Genomic DNA, 18,309 nt, shown 5'->3' on the forward strand with positions numbered 1-18,309 from the left:
TTCAGTCCTGTCATCCTGATTCCTTTTCTCAGAAGTTTTCTGTAGCTGAAGTATCTTTTATTTTAGCATCTGTCCCCCACCCCCAAGACCTTGTCTGTCTTGTGTAGCATTGAATGATGAGAATCTAGAAAGGAATCTAACTCCAAACTCAGGAGTTAGGTCTGTCAGGACTCAGAATTATATTTGTGAAAGGGGGAAACAAAAGCCACCAAACCAACACCTAGTCTAGAGCTTGACATAAACGGCTCTCCAGAAATGAGTTCCCTTACTTTATTTCCCTCTAATCAGATCTTAATGCTTGAATGCTTCGGGACCGTCGATGGATCCAGTGGGAAGGACCCTCAGACCCTGTCTTGTCGTCCTGTCTGCCCTGTCCCCACCTTCCATGAAGAAGCTGAGGTCCAGAGAAGAGGCCGGGCTCACACGGTGCCATGGGATTGCGCTCCCAGCCTGACTCCCAGTGCAGTGCTCCTGCCCTTTCTGACCCTTCACCTGTCCAGTCAGCCAGGGGCGGGGAGGGACGGCAAGGCCAAGGCTAGGTCCCAGGCTGAGGACAGGTGTTCGCCAAGCTCCAGCCTTGTCTGGGTGCAGAAGTCTTTCCATCCGGGCCAGGCCCCGGAGCCAGGGCACGGCGGAAAGGCAGCCGGAGGAGGCCCAAGCGCTCTTCAGGCAGCTAAGCTCACTCTGGACCTGCCTTTTAGGCACCATCTGCCCCGGAAGATTGAGAAAGCCTCGGAGTGGATCTCCCTGTTGCCAGATCTTCACAGAGGCCCAGGTTTTCTCAAAGCCCCCATTGGACCCTGTCAGGTCCTGCCCACCCCTCAGACACGCGGGCGGCTTCCCGTCACTCTTAAAACACAACACGCCTGATGTGGTTTGCCTTCCTGCCCTGCCCTGGACAGCCGGCCAGCCCACGCGGTGTCTTTGCGCTGCTGTCCTGTCCTCCGTGGACTCTCAGGCCCTGTTCCCTCTTGCCAGTCAGGTGAATAACACTTCAGGGAAGCCTTCCCTAAACACCCCGTCTGAAGTTGGGCCACCCCCCCAATCTTTCACCATCACTTTGACAAGTTTTTCTTTAAAGCACTTACCACTACTAGAGCTTTTGCATTTATAGCCTAGTCTCTCCTCCCCACCGGGAGTCAGCTTGTCTGGTGTGTGGGTCACCGAATTCTCCGTACTTAGCATACAGTAGATGCTCAATAAACATTTGTTTGGATAAGTGAGAGAGCCTGGGGGTTAGGGCCAAGATAGCACCTTCCCCTGCCCTGCCCTCCCCGAGCCCCTCGGCCTTGGCCCCAGTGGAGGAACTAGCATTTCAGACGGGAGACAGGTCGGGGCCTTGGGGCAGCTTTCTGTGTGGGGAGCGGGGACAGTTCTTGGGAAGGACAGTCTTCACCCTTAGGGTGAGTAACGACCACGGCCGGGGTCAGTCGCTGTGGAGGGCACTGAACGGAAAGGGTCCCCGGGATGCACGGGAAGGATGCTTATCTCTGTGTCACGGGGAGCGGGGGCCAGCGCCCAGCCTCTGCGTCTTCGGCCGCCCGAGTCCCCTCCGGGCTTCAGGGGCGCACCGCGTGGTCTCACCCGCGTCCCCGGCCCTTCCGTGCCCGCCTCCCTCCCGCCCCGCCGGTGCGGCTAGACTGCCGGGCGGGTAACTGCGCTCGCCGGCGGCGGGCGTTCGGCGCGCGCCCCACCCCGTCTCCATGGAGACCACGCGCCCGCCTCCCAACAGCCCAACGGCTGCGCGGCTTCGGGGACCAGATGCGCGGATCCTAAAGCCCGGAGACGCATGTCAACACGCGGACCCCCAGACCCCCTTCTCGACAGGCCCAGGGAGGGGCGGTGGGGGTGTCTCGTTTAACAAAGGGTCGATCCTGGGACAGGTTTGGGAAAAGAAATTGACCCAAAGCCTGGAGAGCTTGGACCCTTGGGTACTGTTGCTGGTCCAGGGCCTGCACTGGAGCTTTCCTGCCACAGGTCCTCCTGAGGCCTTGCTAAGGTTTCCCTGGGGTGGCGCCGAGGCCAGACCCCAGGACTTCGTCCGGTGGGCACAGATCCCTCTGGTCACTCCCCACGGGGCTGCACTGGAGGAGGCTCTGAGATGAGGTTCTGTGAAGGACGCTACAAGGCTCCCCCCGACGCCGCCGGGCAGCCACCAGGGAAGGTGTCCCGCTGTGGGGACCGCTTGCCCCCGTAGATCCCAGCCAGGCTATGGCAGAAGCTCTGCAAAGCTGACCTTGGTCTTAGACCTCTGCCTGGTAAGCTCAGAGAATAGCCCAGGCCACATCTACGCCCACCAAGGAGACCAACTGCTGGTTTCCTCCCAAGACCACCACCCTGCACAGATATATATGTATGTATGTATGTATGTATATGTATGTGTGTATATATATATATATATATATACACGGGTAGGTAGGTAGGTAGGTATGTATGTATGTAGGTACGCGGGCCTCTCACTGTTGTGGCCTCTCCCGTTGCAGAGCACAGGCTCCGGACGCGTAGGCTCAGCGGCCATGGCTCACGGGCCCAGCCGCTCCACAGCATGTGGGATCCTCCTGGACCGGGGCACGAACCCGTGTGCCCTGCATCGGCAGGCGGACTCTCAACCACTGTGCCACCAGGGAAGCCCTGCACAGATTTTTAGATGTCCACAGCCCCAGTAGAGGACTGGCTAACCTGAAAGCTGACCTCTCCCGGGATATGGCGAAGTGACAGCTGGTACGCACCTGACCTGCCACCGCACTAATCACCAGAGCTGGCTTCCAGGGTGACCTTTTAACTTGTCCTCACTGGCCACTCCTGATGCTGCCTTCAAGGCCTGTACAGTCGGCACCTGCTGGCCTGTGTATGTCAGGAATCCACGCCACCAGCCCCTGTGGTGACACCGAACACTGGGGACCAGAGCTTCGCAGATTTGCCTGATGGTAAACCACCAGAGATCTGTCCTCATATGGAACCACCACACTGCACAGCTCTGTGCCTTTCATGTCCACCTGTCTGGGATGCTTTTCTATTCAAATTTTGTCCCAGGAAACAAAAAAACAAAAGTCCAAACCAAAACAGAAGACAAAAGCATTAATTTTATCTGTCCCGGGGTTCACAGACTTACAGGCCTACCTGGCCAGGTAGAAAATATCAATGAATGAGATGGTTTGCGAGGGACTGGTGACCTGGGGGGCACGGTGGGCCCATAAGGGGGCAATGAGCCCAGCCCCCACTGCTATGCCAGGTAGAAGGCAGGCCCCGGGCTGCAGAATACTCTGAAGAGAAGTGGCAAAACGCTATTTTTTAGTATATAATTTCTTGTTTTGTTCTTTAAACATTATTCAAAATTCAGATTAAAGGACTTCCCTGGTGGCACAGTGGTTAAGAATCCGCCTGCCAATGCAGGGGACACGGGTTCGAGCCCTGGCCCAGGAAGATCCCACATGCCGTGGAGCGGCTGGGCCCGTGAGCCATGGCCGCTGAGCCTGTGCGTCTGAAGCCTGTGCTCCGCAGCGGGAGAGGCCACAACAGTGAGAGGCCCACGTACTGCCAAAAAAAAAAAAAAAAAATTTAGATTAAAGAAAAAATTGTAAGAAGTAAAACAAGGCACGTCTGCAGCTCAGGGTTGGCCTGCCTGGCTTGCTAGCCTGGACTTCAGTGCAGATTCAGCCCTGTCTGCCCGTGATCTTATGAAAACTCCACTTAAGCCTGCTGTGTGCAGACCCCCTGGACACTCTTCTTTGCATGTGCCCGAGCCCCAGAGATCCCTCCGTGTTACTGGCCGGCTGGGGGCTCCTCGGGGGGGGACCCTGCCTGGCCCAGCTACCTCACCTGCTTCTCCCTGAGGAGCAAGGGCTGCCCGAAGATTCTTTACCAAACTGATCCTGCAACCAGTCTAGAAGGAGATGGAGAGGGAGGTGGAGGTCTCTGGGCCTCTCAGCACCAGGTACCATGCCAGCCACAGGGTGCACTCTTCCTGCTTTGAGTTTGGCCCCAGACTTGTGAGCCGACTTTCTCAAAAGCCCCTCCCACCCACTGAACCTAGAGGTCAGGGTGGAAAGAGCAGCACAACAGCTTGGCTTCCAAGGCGGCTTCTGGCAGCATCCGCCCAGTACTGAGATTCCCAAACTCAGCCCTGAAAATATGCACCTCGTTCCTGGCCCCTTTCCGGATGGTTTATGTGCTAACCAGCAACATGCACTTGTGCATAAGCCAGCGCCCTGCTCTGGGGCCCCAGCGGTCAGCTCAGGAGCCCTGTTGCTCCGGGGAGCCCTGGGCTCCTCCAGGTCCAGGTGTGACTTCCCAGGGGGACGGTTCCTGCACACAGTGCGGGGCGTGTGACGGTAGTTCCTCGGGCTTCAGGCCTTGACTGAGAAGGGAAGGAGGTTTCTCTCTTCCCCTTTCCAGAAACGTACAAAACAGAAATAGAAACCAACTGCTCTGCCCTCTAATACTTGTCTGCTGCCAACCCGTCATCTTGCAGGACCACGGACACTGGAACACGATGACCACAGTGACGCCGGCTCCTTTCCTAGTTCCCTAAGGAGCCTTGGGCCACGGCCTCTGCTGACTGGTCACAATCCAGAAGAGTGGTTCTCAACCTGGCTGCACGCTCAGATGACCTGGTGAGCTTTAAAAACTACCAGCGCCTTCTCCCAGGACAGTGAAATCCAAAGTGCCAAAGGTAGAGCCCAGGCATGAGGATTTTTTCTTCCAGTTTTATTGGGATATAATTGACGGCCACTAGGATTTCCGGGGGGATGGGGGGGTGTCTAGGGCATTACCAGAGAAAGAATGCCTGCTTTGGGGCAGTGGAAATGCTTGCCCCGCTCCCAGTGGGAGGAGGTGAGCCCTGGGGCTCCCCGTGGTCCAGGGGCAGGCTTCCCAGCTTCCAGGATGTGGGTGGGTGAGAGCCACTCCAGGGGTGGGGCCTTTCTCGGGGGAGGGAGGGGTGCCTGGGGGGGTGTTCTTTGGCCCCCTCCGCTTCCACCTCCTTCAGGTAGTGAGGCTGGCAGGCCTTGCCCACTGGCTCTTTTAGAGCTTGATGGCCAAAGAAATTAGCCCCACACCACTGCGCCCTCCCACACCTTGGAAGAAGGTTGTGTTCTCTACATACACCGGGGAGTGGCAGCAGAAGTCGAGCTGGCCGAGCTGTCCCGTGTGCGGTGTGGCTTTGCCCACGCACGGGCATTCCTGTTGAGAGGGCACCCCGCGCAGGGACATCACAGAGGATGGAGGATGTTTGCGGGCAGGGGCAGCGGCATCTGGGGTTCTGTGAGGCTGAGCCCTCTTTTCAGGTTTCGGGAGCTGCAGACACTAACTGCCTTTGACTTCTTTAGCTCGGCAGTTTCCTTTTTTCCCTTTTTTTAAAAACAAAAATGAAATGCACGTAACAAACTTTTTACCATTTTAACCATTTTTAAGTATACCGTTCAGTGTCATGACATCTATTCACAATGTTGTGCAACCATCACCACTGTTTATTTCCAGAACGTTTCCATCATTCCTAACAGAAACTCTGTTACCAACTAAAGAGTAACTCTCCATTCCCCGACTGCCCACAACATCTATTCTATTTTCGGTTGATAGGATTTTTCCTATTCTAGCTCCTTCATCTAAGTGAAGTCATACAATATTTATTTTTCTATGTCAGGCTTATTTTACTTAGCAAAATGGCTTCAGCATTATTGCAGCATTATTCAGAATTTGTTCCATTTTGTGGCTGAATAGTATTCCGTTATACATATATAAACCACATTTTGTTTACCCATTATCTGTTGATGGACACTTGGGTTGTTTCCACCTTATACCTATTGCAAATAATGCTCTTGTGAACTTGCTATACGACCACCTCTCTGAGTCCCAGCTTTCAATTCTTTTGGGTAAATACATCGGAGTGGAATTGCTGGCTCATATGGTAACTGTATGTTTAAATTTTTGAGGAATGACCAAACTATTTTCCACTCAGCCGCACCATTTTACATTACTTCCATGTGCACAAAGGTTCCAATTACTCCACATCCTTGGGAACACTTATTTTCTGTTTTTGGGGGGTTTGTTTCTTTGTTTTGTTTTGTTTTGGTTGCGTTGGGTCTTCGTTGCTGCGTGCGGGCTTTCTCTAGTTGTGGCGAGCGGAGGCTACTCTTCCTTGCGGTGCGCGGGCTTCTCATTGCGGTGGCTTCTCTTGTTGCAGAGCACGAGCTCTAGGCACGCGGGCTTCAGTAGTTGTGGCTCGCGGGCTCTAGAGCACAGGGTCAGTAGTTGTGGCGCACGGGCTTAGTTGCTCCAGGGCATGTGGGACCTTCCTGGACCAGGACTTGAACCCACGTCCCCTGCATTGGCCGGCCAATTCTTAACCACTGCACCACCAGGGAAGTCCCTTTTGTTTTGTTCTGAATAATAGCCGTACTACTGGGTGTAAAGTGGCTTTGATTTGCATTTCCCTAATGCCTAGTGACATTGAGCATCTTTTCATGTTCTTATTGGCCACCTGTGTATCTTCTTTGGACAGATATCCAAGTCTTTTGACCATTTTTAAATTGCACTGATTTTTGTTACTGATTGTAGAAGTTCTTTATATATTCGGATATTAACTTTTGCTGCACAAAAGTTCTTAATTTTGATGAAGTCCAACTTACCTATTTATTTCCTTTGTTTCCTGTGCTTTTGCGGTCATATCGAAGAAGTCATTGTCAAATCCAGTGTCATGAAACTTTCCCCTGTGTTGTCTTCTAAGGGTTTTATAGTTTTAGCTATGACAGTTAGACCTTCGATCCATTTCCAGTTAATTTTTGTATATGTGTTAAGGTAAGGGTCCAGCTTCATTCTTTGGTGTGGCTATCCAGTTTCCCCATTGAAAGGTCTTGGCACCCTCGCTGAAAATCAATAGACCACATATATACTATTTCCAAGCGCTCTGTTCTGTTCCATTGGTGTGTATGTCTGTTCTTATACCAGTGCCTCACTGTCTCGATTACAGTGGTTTTGTATTAAGTTTTAAATCAAGAAGTTATTTGTTATCTTAACAATTATTAAGCTTCCAATCCATGAACACAGTATCTTTCCACTTATTTAGTTTTTTGTTTTTTTTTTTTTTTTTGCGGTACGCGGGCCTCTCACTGTTGTGGCCTCTCCCGCTGCGGAGCACAGGCTCCGGACGCGCAGGCTTGGTGGCCATGGCTCACGGGCCCAGCTGCTCCACGGCACGTGGGATCTTCCCGGACCAGGGCACGAACCCGTGTCCCCTGCATCGGCAGGCGGACTCTCAACCATTGCGTCACCAGGGAAGCCCTGTTTTATTATGTTTGATGCTATCGTAAATGGAATTATTTTCTTAATTTTTTTGGATTGTTTATTGTTAGCATATAGAAATGCAGCTGATTTTTGTGTGTTCGTATTTGAATTTTGTGATGTTGCTGAAGTAGTTTATCATCTCTAATTATATTGTGGACTCTTCAGGGTTTTCTACATATAAGACTGTGCCATCTGTGAACAAAGATACTTTTACGTCTTCCTTTCCAATTTGGAGGCCTTTTATTTCTTTTTCTTCCCTGATTGTTCTGGATAGAACTGCTGGTGCTCTGTGGAATGTGGTGATGGAAGGGGGCACCCTTGTCTTGTTCCTGATCTTAGGGAAAAGGCTTTCAGTCTTTAACCGCCGAGTATGATGCTGACTGTGGGGTGTTCATATGTGGGTTTTATTATGTTGAGGCAGGTTCCTCTATTGCTAGTTACCTGGTGTTTGTATCACAAAAAGGGGTTGAAGTTTTAAACACGGAGATATGACTGACACATACCATGCTATTCGTTTCAGGCGTACCGCTATTTGTATGTGCTGTGAAATGGTCACCACGGTAAGTGTAGTCAAACCCGTCACCATACATCGTTACAATATTGTTTTTTCTTCTGATGAGCACTTTTAAGGTCTAGTCTTAGTGAAACTGCAGGGACCGCTTAGTTAAATCCACTTCACCTGTAACCTGCCCTGACTCATCAAGGTGGTTGTAGTCGTTGCTACAAAAAGACCTGCGTGTCCTCCGCGCAGCCTGACAGTGTCCGGAAGCCCAGAGTCAGCTGCAGCTTGTTGGAGCTGAGCCGGTTGAAACTGGTTAGGACGGCCGGCCCTCCAACTGGGCCTGCGCCGCTGTCCCCGGGGCGGCCTTTTGAGGCGGGTAGCCGAGTTCCGGCAGCTCACACCCTTCTTCCATCACTTTGCTCCACGCCCCCCACGCGCAGACCCCGCCCTGCTTCCTCCTTCCTTCTCCCGAGACCACCCGGGCCCCTTGCCTGCCGGCGCGTCCGTTCTCCTGCCTCCTCGCTCGGCTTGCCGACCTCGGCATCTCAGCTCGTGGCCTGCCGCGCGCCAGGTAAGACAGCTTGTTTCAGCAGCTGTGAAATACGCAATCGAGTGTGATGAACCCTGGTCGCCACCCAGGACGTTACATTCCCAGGACCAACGTTGTAACCGGAAGCCTGGCCCTCTTGACCCATTTCACCCCACCCCCACCCCCCGCCAGCTCTGGCAACCTCCAGTCTGTTCTCTGTGTCCGTGGGTTCGGCTTATTTATTTATTTTTAGATTCCACATATCACGGAGATGATACAGTATTTGTCTTTCTCTGACTTTCTTCGCTTAGCCTGATGCCCTGAAGTCCATCCACGATGCCATAAATGTCGGGATTTCCTTCGTTTCTTATGGCTAAGAGTCCGTTGCGTCCGTGGACCACGTCTTCTTTATCCGTTTATCTGTTGATGGACACTCGGGTTGTTTCCATGTCTTGACTGTTGTGAATAGTGCTGTGGTGAACGTGAGGGTGCAGCTGTCTTTCGAGTTGTGTTTTCACTTTCTTCAGATAAATACTGAGCAGTGGAATCGCTGGATGGGTTGATAGTTCTATTTTTTTTATTTACTTGTTTGTTTTACCTTTTCACAAACCCCTGTGTCGAGGGCTGACTTTCAGTAGATCGGGGTGAGGGAGCCGCTCTGCTGCGTTTGAGGCCCGACCCAGAGGCAGCTCGTCTACAGACGGTTCAGCTCCAGGTTCCCCACAAACGTGCGGTGCATGATTCTGTTTTTAATTTCTTGAGGAACCTGCATACTCTCTTCCACTCCCACCAACAGTGCACAAGGGCTCCCTTTTCTCCACATCATTACCAACACTTGTTTTTTCTTGTCTTTGATAGCCATTCTGACAGGTGTGGGGTGTTATCTCATCGTGGTCTTGACTGCTTTCCCTGATGATTAGTGATGATGAACACCTTTTCATATACCCGTTGGCCATCCGTGTGTCTCCTCTGGAAAAATCTCTCTTCAGGTCCTTTGCCCGTTTTTCAATTGGATTGTTTGTTCTTTTGCTTTTGAGTTGTATGAGTTTTGTAATATATTTTGGATATTAAGCGCTTATCAGCTGTATGATTTGCAGATATTTTATCCCATTCAGCACGTAGTCTTTTCATTGTGTTCATGGCTTCCTTTGCAGAGACTTTCTAGTTGAATTTTTTCAAATGCTTTTTCTGCATCTGTTGAGATCATGTTTTTTGGTCTTCATCCTGTAAATGTCGTGTATCGATAGACTTTTGTATGTTGAATCATCCTTGAATTCTAGGAAGAAATTCCACTTGGACATAGTGTATAATCCTTTTAATATTCTTTAGCAGTTTCCTTTTTTACAGCGAGAATAGCCAGAGAATCAGTGACCTGACAGGATTCTGATGATCCCCAGGGTAGCCTGAGTTGATCTCAGAGTTGGAGGATCCTATCCCAGGGCCAGAAATGGGGGATGGCAGGCAGTTTCCCTGTCCTTCCACAACCCCTGAACAAGACAGCCCCCAGACCATCCTTTCCAGGCGTGGAGGGCTGACTGGAGAGACAGCCAGCGTCCTTTTTTTTTTTTTTTTTTTTTTTGATGTGAACCATTTTTTTAAAGTCTTTATTGAATCTGGTACAGTACTGCTTCTGTTTTATGTTTTGGTTTTTGGGCTGTGTGGCATGTGGGATCTTAGCTCCCCCAGGAGGGATCGAACCCACACCCCCTGCATTGGAAGAGGAAGTCTTAACCACTGGACTGCCAGGGAAGGCCCCAGCGTGCTTCTCTGAACGGACAGCCATGCTGGCTTCTCCAAGTAGAAGGAACAGATACACATGCAGACCCCACTTCAGCCAATTGGCCTTTCCTCCCCTAAAGCAAGGGGTTTATTACAGCCCTTACCCTTCCTCCCCTCTGGCCTAAAGTAGGGACTCAAGGTTCCCCCGTGAGCTCGACTAGACCCTAAGTGGTGATGTACTTCCAGCACTGGCTCCTTTCCCTGGAGCTCCGGCAAAATGGCGAGTGGCCAGTGACGGGTGGCTCTAGCCCTGCAGCGCCAACTGAGGCAGGACTCCCGCCAGCGAGCTCGCTTCTCCCCAGACGTCAGGAAACTCGGGAGCCTGAGCCCGCCTGGCAGAGCAGCCCCGACAGCGCCTCGTTCCGCCACACGCCAGGGCTCCGGCAGCACCAGATGCCAGTCACACGCTTCTTGGCCAGCACGTGCAAGTGACACACACAGGGAGAAGGCAGGTGTGCAATGCGCTGGGTCCTCCGCAGCATGTGGGATCCTCCCAGACCAGGGCTCAAAGCCGCGTTCCCTGCATTGGCAGGCCACTTCTTAACCACTGCGCCACCAGGGGAGTCCCATCAGAGAATGTTTTGCCTACGATCTCTTCTAGGAGTTTTATGGTGTCATGTCTTATGTTTAAGTCTTTTAGCCATCTTGAGTTTATTTTTGTGTGTGGTGTGAGGGAGTCTTCTAACTTCATTGATTTACATGCAACTTTTTACATGCAACTGTCCAACTTTCCCAACACCACTTGCTGAAGAGACTGTCTTTTTTCCATTGTATATTTTTGCCTCCTTTGTCAGAGGTTAATTGAGCGTAGGTGTGTGGGTTTATTTCTGGCCTCTCTTTTCTGTTCCATGGATCCGTATGTCTGTTTTTGTACCAATACAAAAACGGTACGCAGGCCTCTCACTGTTCTGGCCTCTCCCGTCGCGGAGCACAGGCTCCGGACGCGCAGGCTCAGCGGCCATGGCTCACGGGCCCAGCCGCTCCGCAGCATGTGGGATCTTCCCGGACCGGGGCACGAACCCGTGTCCCCTGCATCGGCAGGCGGACTCTCAACCACCGCGCCACCAGGGAAGCCCTTTTGGTTCTATTTTAAAAGTGACTTGTTTTTTACATTCCCTTTCTGATATTTCATTATTAGTGTAAAGAAATGCAACCAACTTTTGTTTTGTTTTTTTTGGCCTCACCTCATGGCATGCATAACTTCCCCAATCAGGGATGGAACCCATGCCCCCTGCAGTCGAAGGGTGGAGTCTTAACCACTGGACCACCAGGAAAGTCCCTGCAACTGATTTTTGAATGTTAATCTTGTATTCTGCTACTTTGCTGAATTCATTTACTAGATCTAGTAATTTTTGTGTGGAGTCTTCAGGGTTTTCTGTATATAGTATCATAGCATCTGTATATAATGACAGTTTTACCTCTTCCCTTCCAATTTGGATAACTTTTCTTTTCCTTGTCTGATTGCTGTGGCTAGGACTTCCAATACTATGTTGAATTGAAGTGGTGAGAGTGAGCATCCTTGTCTTGTTTCAGATTTTAGCGGGAAGCCTTTTAGGTTTTTACCACTATTATATTGGCTGCGGGTTTGTCATAAATGGCTTTTATTATGTTGAGATATGTTCCCTCTATTCTAATTTGGTAAGAGGTTTTATCATGAATGGATGCTGAATTTTGTCAAATGCTTTTTCTGCATCTATTGAGATGATCATTTGGTTTTTGACTTTTGTTAATGTGGTATATCACATTGATTTTGCAAATGTTGAACCATCCTTGTGAACTTGGGTTAAATCCCACTTGGATTCAAACTTGGGATCGTGGTGTATGAACTTTTTTTATGTGTTATTGGATTCGGTTTGCTAATATTTTGTTGAGAATTTTTGCATCTGTATTCAAAGATACTGGCCTGTAATGTTCTTTTGTGGAGTGTTCTTTTTTATGGCTGAGTAGTATTCCAGTGTATTTATGTACCACATCTTCTTTATCTGTTTATCTGTCGATGGATATTTAGGTTGTTTCCATGTCTTGGCTATTGTAAACAGTGCTGCAGTGAACATACAGGTGCGTGTATCTTTTTGAATTAGAGTTTTCTCTGGACATACACCCATGAATGGGATTGCCAGCTCATATGGTAGTTCGATTTTTAGTTTCCTGAAGAACCTCCATACTGTTCTCCACAGTGGCTGCACCAACTTACATTCCCACCAACAGTGCAGGAGGGTCCCCTTTTCTCTGCACCCTCTCCAGCATTTGTTATCTGTAGACATTTTTTTTTTTTAAAAAAAACAGCTCTCTTTTTAAATTTTTTAATTTTTTGCCCCGACACATGCAGGATCTTAGTTCCCCGACCAGGGATTGAACCCCCATTCCCCTTGCAGTTGAAGCATGGCGTCCTAACCAGTGGACCACCAGGGAATTCCCGTGGACTTCTTAATGATGGCCATTCTGACTGGTATGAGGTGGTACCTCATTGGTAGTTTTGACTTGCATTTCTCTAATAATTAGTGATATTGAGCATCTTTTCATGTGCTTGTAGGCCATCTGTATGTCTTCTTTGGAGAAATGTCTATTAAGGTCTTCTGCCCATTTTTCTACTGGGTTGTTTTTTTGTTGTTGAGTTGTACAGGGCCACTTTCAAATATGAGGTCAAGTTTTTGCTTATTTGAAATTCAAGGAGGGTTAAGGCCAGGTGATCTTCAGTGCACAGATTCAAGGTGAAGTTCAAGATCAAGCTGAAAAGAGGGAGGCACAGAACACTGGATCAAGGTCAGGTTCCAGGCTAATTTGAAAGCTTACCCAAGGGTGCTTCGAGGGGAGTATGGTCAGGAACATCCCACTATGAAGGACAAGGTTGGGGTTGAGAAGTTCAAGGTTAAAATCAGTTTCTCAATGTGAGACCTTGGCAGTGTGATCTGGACCGGGGTGAGGGTCAATTTCAAGGTCAACTTCAAGACGATCAAATTCAAGGACCAGTTCAGCACTGACTTTGGTTAACGTGCAGCATCAGGAGGGTCATTCCAAGGTTTTAACATAAGGTGACACAGGGTCAGGTTCAGGAGAAGGTAAACATTAGGGCAATTCACAAGGAACATATATCCATAGGGTGAGAGACTGGATCAGGGTCAGGCTCAAGGTCAGTTTCAAGGTAAACATCTGGTTTGAGGCGAAGTAGGAAGTCAACCTAAAATTAGGACATCATGTGGTCAGGTCATTTGGAAGGCAAAGAAGTGCCGACATCATTGTGAGGTCCAGGAAGATCTTTAGGGTCGTGACAAGGCAAGAGGTTCAACCTCAGAGTGTATCTGGCTGAGAATCAGGGTCTGGGTCAGGATTAATGAAACAAGATGAATATACTCAGCAATATACTTTCACCTCAACAGCAAGCTCTTGCTGAGAGCTTGAGCCAGTTAGGATGAGTCTAATTAGTGGTAATGGGGAGAATCCGCATTAGTGTAAGTAAGCAAGCTTAGTCTCAGCCATTGCAGGTCAGCGTAAACCGGGATGGACCTACATTCAGCTCTAGGGCACGTTCATCTAACTAGTGCTACTCGAAAGCACTATGTGCAGACAAGCTCAGCCTCGGGCATTCTTCTCAGAGATACACCCTTATTGCTAGTTGTGTTAACTAACATGAAGGGACGCCATGCGACACACCTTCATCTAAAGGCACCTTCTTGCTGAGACGCAGGAGAGATGAGGACCAATCTGAACAGAGGTTTTGATGAGAATTCCCATCACTGCCACGACATCAGTCCCAGACTCCTTACAGCTTGTTGGAGTGAACTGAAGGCGATGCCCATTCACGGGCGACAGTGGGTCTGGATCAAGCTGAGGAGTACCACTGAGATGAATTTGTATCCGTGCAGCGAATCATTCCCATTCTTCTCAGAAGTAACTTCCTCTTGTTAGAACAAACTGAGATGAATGTAAACACAGCAGCACACGTTCATCTCAATTCACATTCTTACCGGGAGGCACAGCAAATTCAAAGGAACTTAACCGTGTTACTGAAAAGAATTTGCATTAGTACGAACACTCCAAATCCCACTCTCCTCAAAAGCACATCATCTTCCTGCTCGTTAGAGCAAACTTGTTTCTCTCAAAAGCACGTGCTGATGTTGACTCTTAGTAGGAATATGGAAAGAGACGCTGTATTAGTGCAGAGTTCGGTCTCAGCCTTACTTCTTACTGTGGAGAAACCTAGGTAAGCGTAGCTGTATGTATAGCGTTTAGGTAAATAAGGTGAGATCAAGGTCCGCCAGACATTGGGCTGACGGGACATTACATGGATTAGTCTCAGGCTGGGGAGTAAGGTTGTCATGGGAGGTAGGGTTCAGTGTTAACTTCAAAGTTGGAGTATGACAGGGTCAGGAGGAGGGTCAGATTCAAGGTCATTTCAAGGGGGACCATGTTTAGGATGATTGTCAGTGACAAGACGAAGCTGAGAACAGAGTCAAGGTCGGTTGAAAGTCAAATTTTGAATCAGCTAGCTACGGTTCGGATCAGGGCCACGAGGTTATGTTCAAGCTCATTTGAGAATAAAGGAGGTCAGTGTAAGGATGATCATCAGTTTTAGGGCATGGTTGAGGTCAGGGGTCAAAGTCCATTTCCACGTCCCGCTCAGGGTTAGGGCCAGAGGGACCCGGTCTGAGAACGGCAGCCTGGTCCACACAGCAAGGCCCAGCACTGGGCCGCCAGCTGGGAAGGACGCGGCCCCTCTCGAGGCCAAACAACATAGCCACCAAGCCCAGCCCGGGTGCAGGGCCACAGCAGGCTGAGCTCCACCAGCCACGGCGGCACTGTGGCTGTGAGCGCCTGAGGACGCTGCTTTCACACGTGCAGTACGAGCCAGGAGCAGCGGGGAAAGACACCGACTGAGGGGCTTGAGACGTGGACCCAAGTAGAGTCCAAAGGCTAAGTCTGCAAAACCTACACTGTCCTGCTGCGGAAACATGACTAGTCCATACGTTTGCTCTGAGCGGCATCTGCTCAGTCCCGGCCGTTGCTTATCTGTGTTGGAATGTGGGGCCGGTGTTGCTACATCTTCCTGTGAAAAATCAGAAATCCAGAACTATACGATGGCCGACCATCACAGCATTAGCCACCACGCCAGTTAAAGAACAAGACGGCACCGAGGCCGAGTCACACTCACAGGCTGTGCGTGGCCCATGGGTCCCCAGCAGCTCGTGGTTGCTCCTCTAAAGGGACAATGCTCTCTCCATGCAGGGTACCCCCCCCACTACTGTGATTAAAAATGCAAAACACAAAAAAGCCAGGGGCAGGTACTGCAGGGCTGGAAAGGAGAAGGCCTTCCTGCCTCCGAGGCCTGCGGGCCCAGACAAAGCAGCGGCAGTGATTAGCTCACAGGGTCTCTCCTGAGCCCGAGTCTGGACGAGGGAGAAAAGACGGGGCGAAGACAGACGGTCTTTGTTCTTGTTACATTTTATTGGCATCACGTTCATCTCTTTACAGAAGAACTTGGCCCACACCCTAGAATGCAGGCCTCTGGAGAGAGGGAGGTGCTCTGAGAAGCAAGCTACAATGCAGGGCAGGTCCTGGGGCACAGCTGCCTGGCTCCACACCCAGGACACGGGGAAGGCGTGGCGCGCTGTACTGGGAAGAAGGAGAGGTCTGCTCACCTAAGGATGCCACAGCCCCGAAAGGAGCACCTTCCAGAACAAAGGTAAAGTCACTAGGACAGGTCTGGTAGGATTTTCCTTTTCCTTTCCCTCTTGTACGTGGATGCTGATCTAATAGGAGAGTTTCAATGTGTGGAGCAGAGAAAAAAAAAGAAAAATGAGAGTTTTATATTTCTGAAACAGCCGTTTCTCCATTGCACACACCATGGTATTATGCAAATCAACCTCTTGGAAAAATTTAGATACAGAAGGGAACTAGACAGTTTTCCCCCTGGAGGGATGAAAAGCTTTTTGGCTCCTAAGTCTTTGATTAAAAGGCGTACATGATTCTCGTGTCTGCTGTACAGAATACTGCCTCCAGCTGAATTTCTGGAATCTGAGTGGCAGAACAACACTCTGTGATCCAGACAGGCTTCACCCTCCATCTCTACGCCTGCATCACGGGACTTAAACACGTAATCCAAGAATTTCTTACACTAATTTATACATTTTTAATTGGTTGCATATATTAACATGTACTATAAGATTCTTTTCTAAGAAGCATTACATAATAAATGGATACTGTAAAAAGATCTGATTAGTTAAAAGTAACAAGCATTAACAGATACATACAAAACTCAGCCTGATCAGACTGGGTGTGAGCCTGTAAGGAAGCGCAGGGCACCAGCCTTCCCAAGTGGTAGCCTTCACGGGGGTGGGGTGGTGGTGGGGTAAAAAGACCACAAGACAGTTAAAAAAACCAGAACTAATTAGACACAGGTTGACTGTAACAGTTCTCTCTCTCTCCAGTGGACAAAACGAAGCAGCCTCCGAGGCCGACTCCAAACCGGAACGATTTCTACAGCCGGCCCATCCTGCTGCCGTCTGAGGGCTGACGCAGGGACCCCGATGGAGCCGTCACAGGCCTGGGCTGTGGAGTCTGTCTGTGTCGGGGTGGGGTGTGTGTGTGTGCAGGGGAGACTGTGTTTGGGGGTTCTTTTGGCAGCTGGATGTGAGAGATGACTGTTTGTGTGGAGAGGAGAGGGGCTCGTGGTGGAAGGCCTACGTGTGTTCTTGGTTCGCGAAGGACTCTGTGCTCTGCTTGCTCTGCCACTTCAGCAGCTGCAGCTTTCTGCCGAGGCCTTGGCCCGGTCGTTCTTGTCCAGTTTGATGGGCTCAGGGAATTCATTGTACAGCTCCACCTCCGTTTCCTGGGCAGGGAGAGAGAGAGAGGCTGGTTAGTCCAGTCGGGGAGACTCCCGAGCTCAGCCCGGGCAGGTGGGGGGGGGGGCGTGGGCACGGAGCAGGCCCAGCCCTGGCAGAAGGCGCTTGAAGCCAAGTGAGCGGAAGATGGGGCAAGGTGACTCTGAGCGAGCAGGCAGGACAGGGCCCACGCGCCCTCCGTGTGGCGTCAGCCTGGGGGCTCCGAGGCTTCTACCAATGCCTGACAAGAAGGCAGATGCTCCCGTGGCCTGGATTTGGCCGCTCTGAGCCAGCATTTCCACAGGGTTCCTGGGCACTCCTCCAGCCCCCTATCTGCTCTCATCTTTCTGGACTCAGGGTCTAGCTTCCTTTTCTTAGCTCCAAATCTGCACAGGCAGAGCCCAGCCGAGGACGGATCCCTCTGTCTGTGGGGATCACAGGATACAGACTGGGGTCAGTTCAGTGGGACTTGCGCTGATTAGCGTGTTTCCAGTGATCCAGCGAGGAGCAGCTTTCTACCTCCTGACGTAGAAAAGTAACTTGTCACTTAAACACTGAGCACCTGTGCAGCAGGAACTATTCAAGGATTTGGGGAAGCAGGGAATCAGAAGTTCTCTAGGAAAAATCATTCCATTCACAAGTAACAACCTCTAGAAAGGTAACAACCTCTAGGACTACATATTTTAAAAAAAAGCTCTACTGAATACAGCAGTGTGTGTGTGCCGTCTTGTTTAGTATATTCAACAGTTGCCAGCCACCACCACGCCCTGATTCCAGGACACTTCCGTCATCTCCAAAAGAAAGTCTGCACCATCGGCAGCCACCCCGGACCCTATCTGATGCCCTCAGCCATTCACACACACTTAGCTACTTTCTGCCTTAACAGAGAGTCCTCACCGGAGATCGGATTTGCTGGCACCCTGATTATGGACTTCTAGCTCCAGAACTGAGAGAAAATAAAAGTCTGTTGCTTTAGCCACCCAGTCTGTGGTATTAAGACATCCAGAGAGACTCATACAACGGTTGTAGTGCAATTCCAATCAGAATCTCAATAAGGTCTTATTTGGAAGGAGGGTGAGGAAAGAAAAAATTAATAAAATGAACCAAAAATAGCCAAGAAAAAAGATAAAAATAGTGAGGGGAGGCCTGCCTGGTCAGGGGCCAGATGCAGAGGCAGCAAAATCAAGATGGTCCAGGCAAGGAGCAGGCAGACGGCCAGGACAGACCCCAACGTATGTGAATACTGGATACTCAACTAAGAAATTCTCTATGGAAAAAGCCCCTGCAGTAACAGGTGAAGTGAGGTTGACTTCAAAAGCGCCCTTGAGCCCTGCGGGGTCCCGCGAGAGGGCTGTGTATGGGCTCTGCTGCAGAGAGTGTCATCCAGGGCCGGCCCGCAG

The 18,309-nt window shown here is 50.3% G+C and overlaps 1 protein-coding gene and 1 long non-coding RNA gene across 5 annotated transcripts in view; one reads left to right on the forward strand and one right to left on the reverse strand.

Annotated features, from left to right (window-relative positions):
* Nucleotides 1-292: 292 nt before the first annotated feature.
* On the forward strand, nt 293-15,766 carry LOC132496732 (uncharacterized). 2 transcript variants are annotated; one of them, XR_009533523.1, is made up of 4 exons: nt 293-775; nt 2,484-2,721; nt 4,472-4,613; nt 15,561-15,766. It is a non-coding gene; the product is annotated as an uncharacterized LOC132496732 (long non-coding RNA). The 2 variants fall into 2 exon arrangements; XR_009533522.1 differs by lacking the exon at nt 2,484-2,721 and having other exon boundaries at nt 293-982.
* Nucleotides 15,513-18,309, reverse strand: part of RAB7A (RAB7A, member RAS oncogene family) — a 73,548-nt gene continuing 70,751 nt past the window's right edge. For all 3 annotated transcript variants that reach the window (XM_060109177.1, XM_060109175.1, XM_060109178.1), the window contains one exon: nt 15,513-16,917. In XM_060109177.1, the coding sequence (XP_059965160.1) occupies nt 16,822-16,917 (96 nt within the window). In that variant the 3' untranslated portion in view covers nt 15,513-16,821. The remainder of the gene's footprint in view (nt 16,918-18,309) is intronic.

Source organism: Mesoplodon densirostris, chromosome 10, assembly GCF_025265405.1.
Source record: "Mesoplodon densirostris isolate mMesDen1 chromosome 10, mMesDen1 primary haplotype, whole genome shotgun sequence".
Lineage (NCBI taxonomy): Eukaryota > Metazoa > Chordata > Mammalia > Artiodactyla > Ziphiidae > Mesoplodon > Mesoplodon densirostris.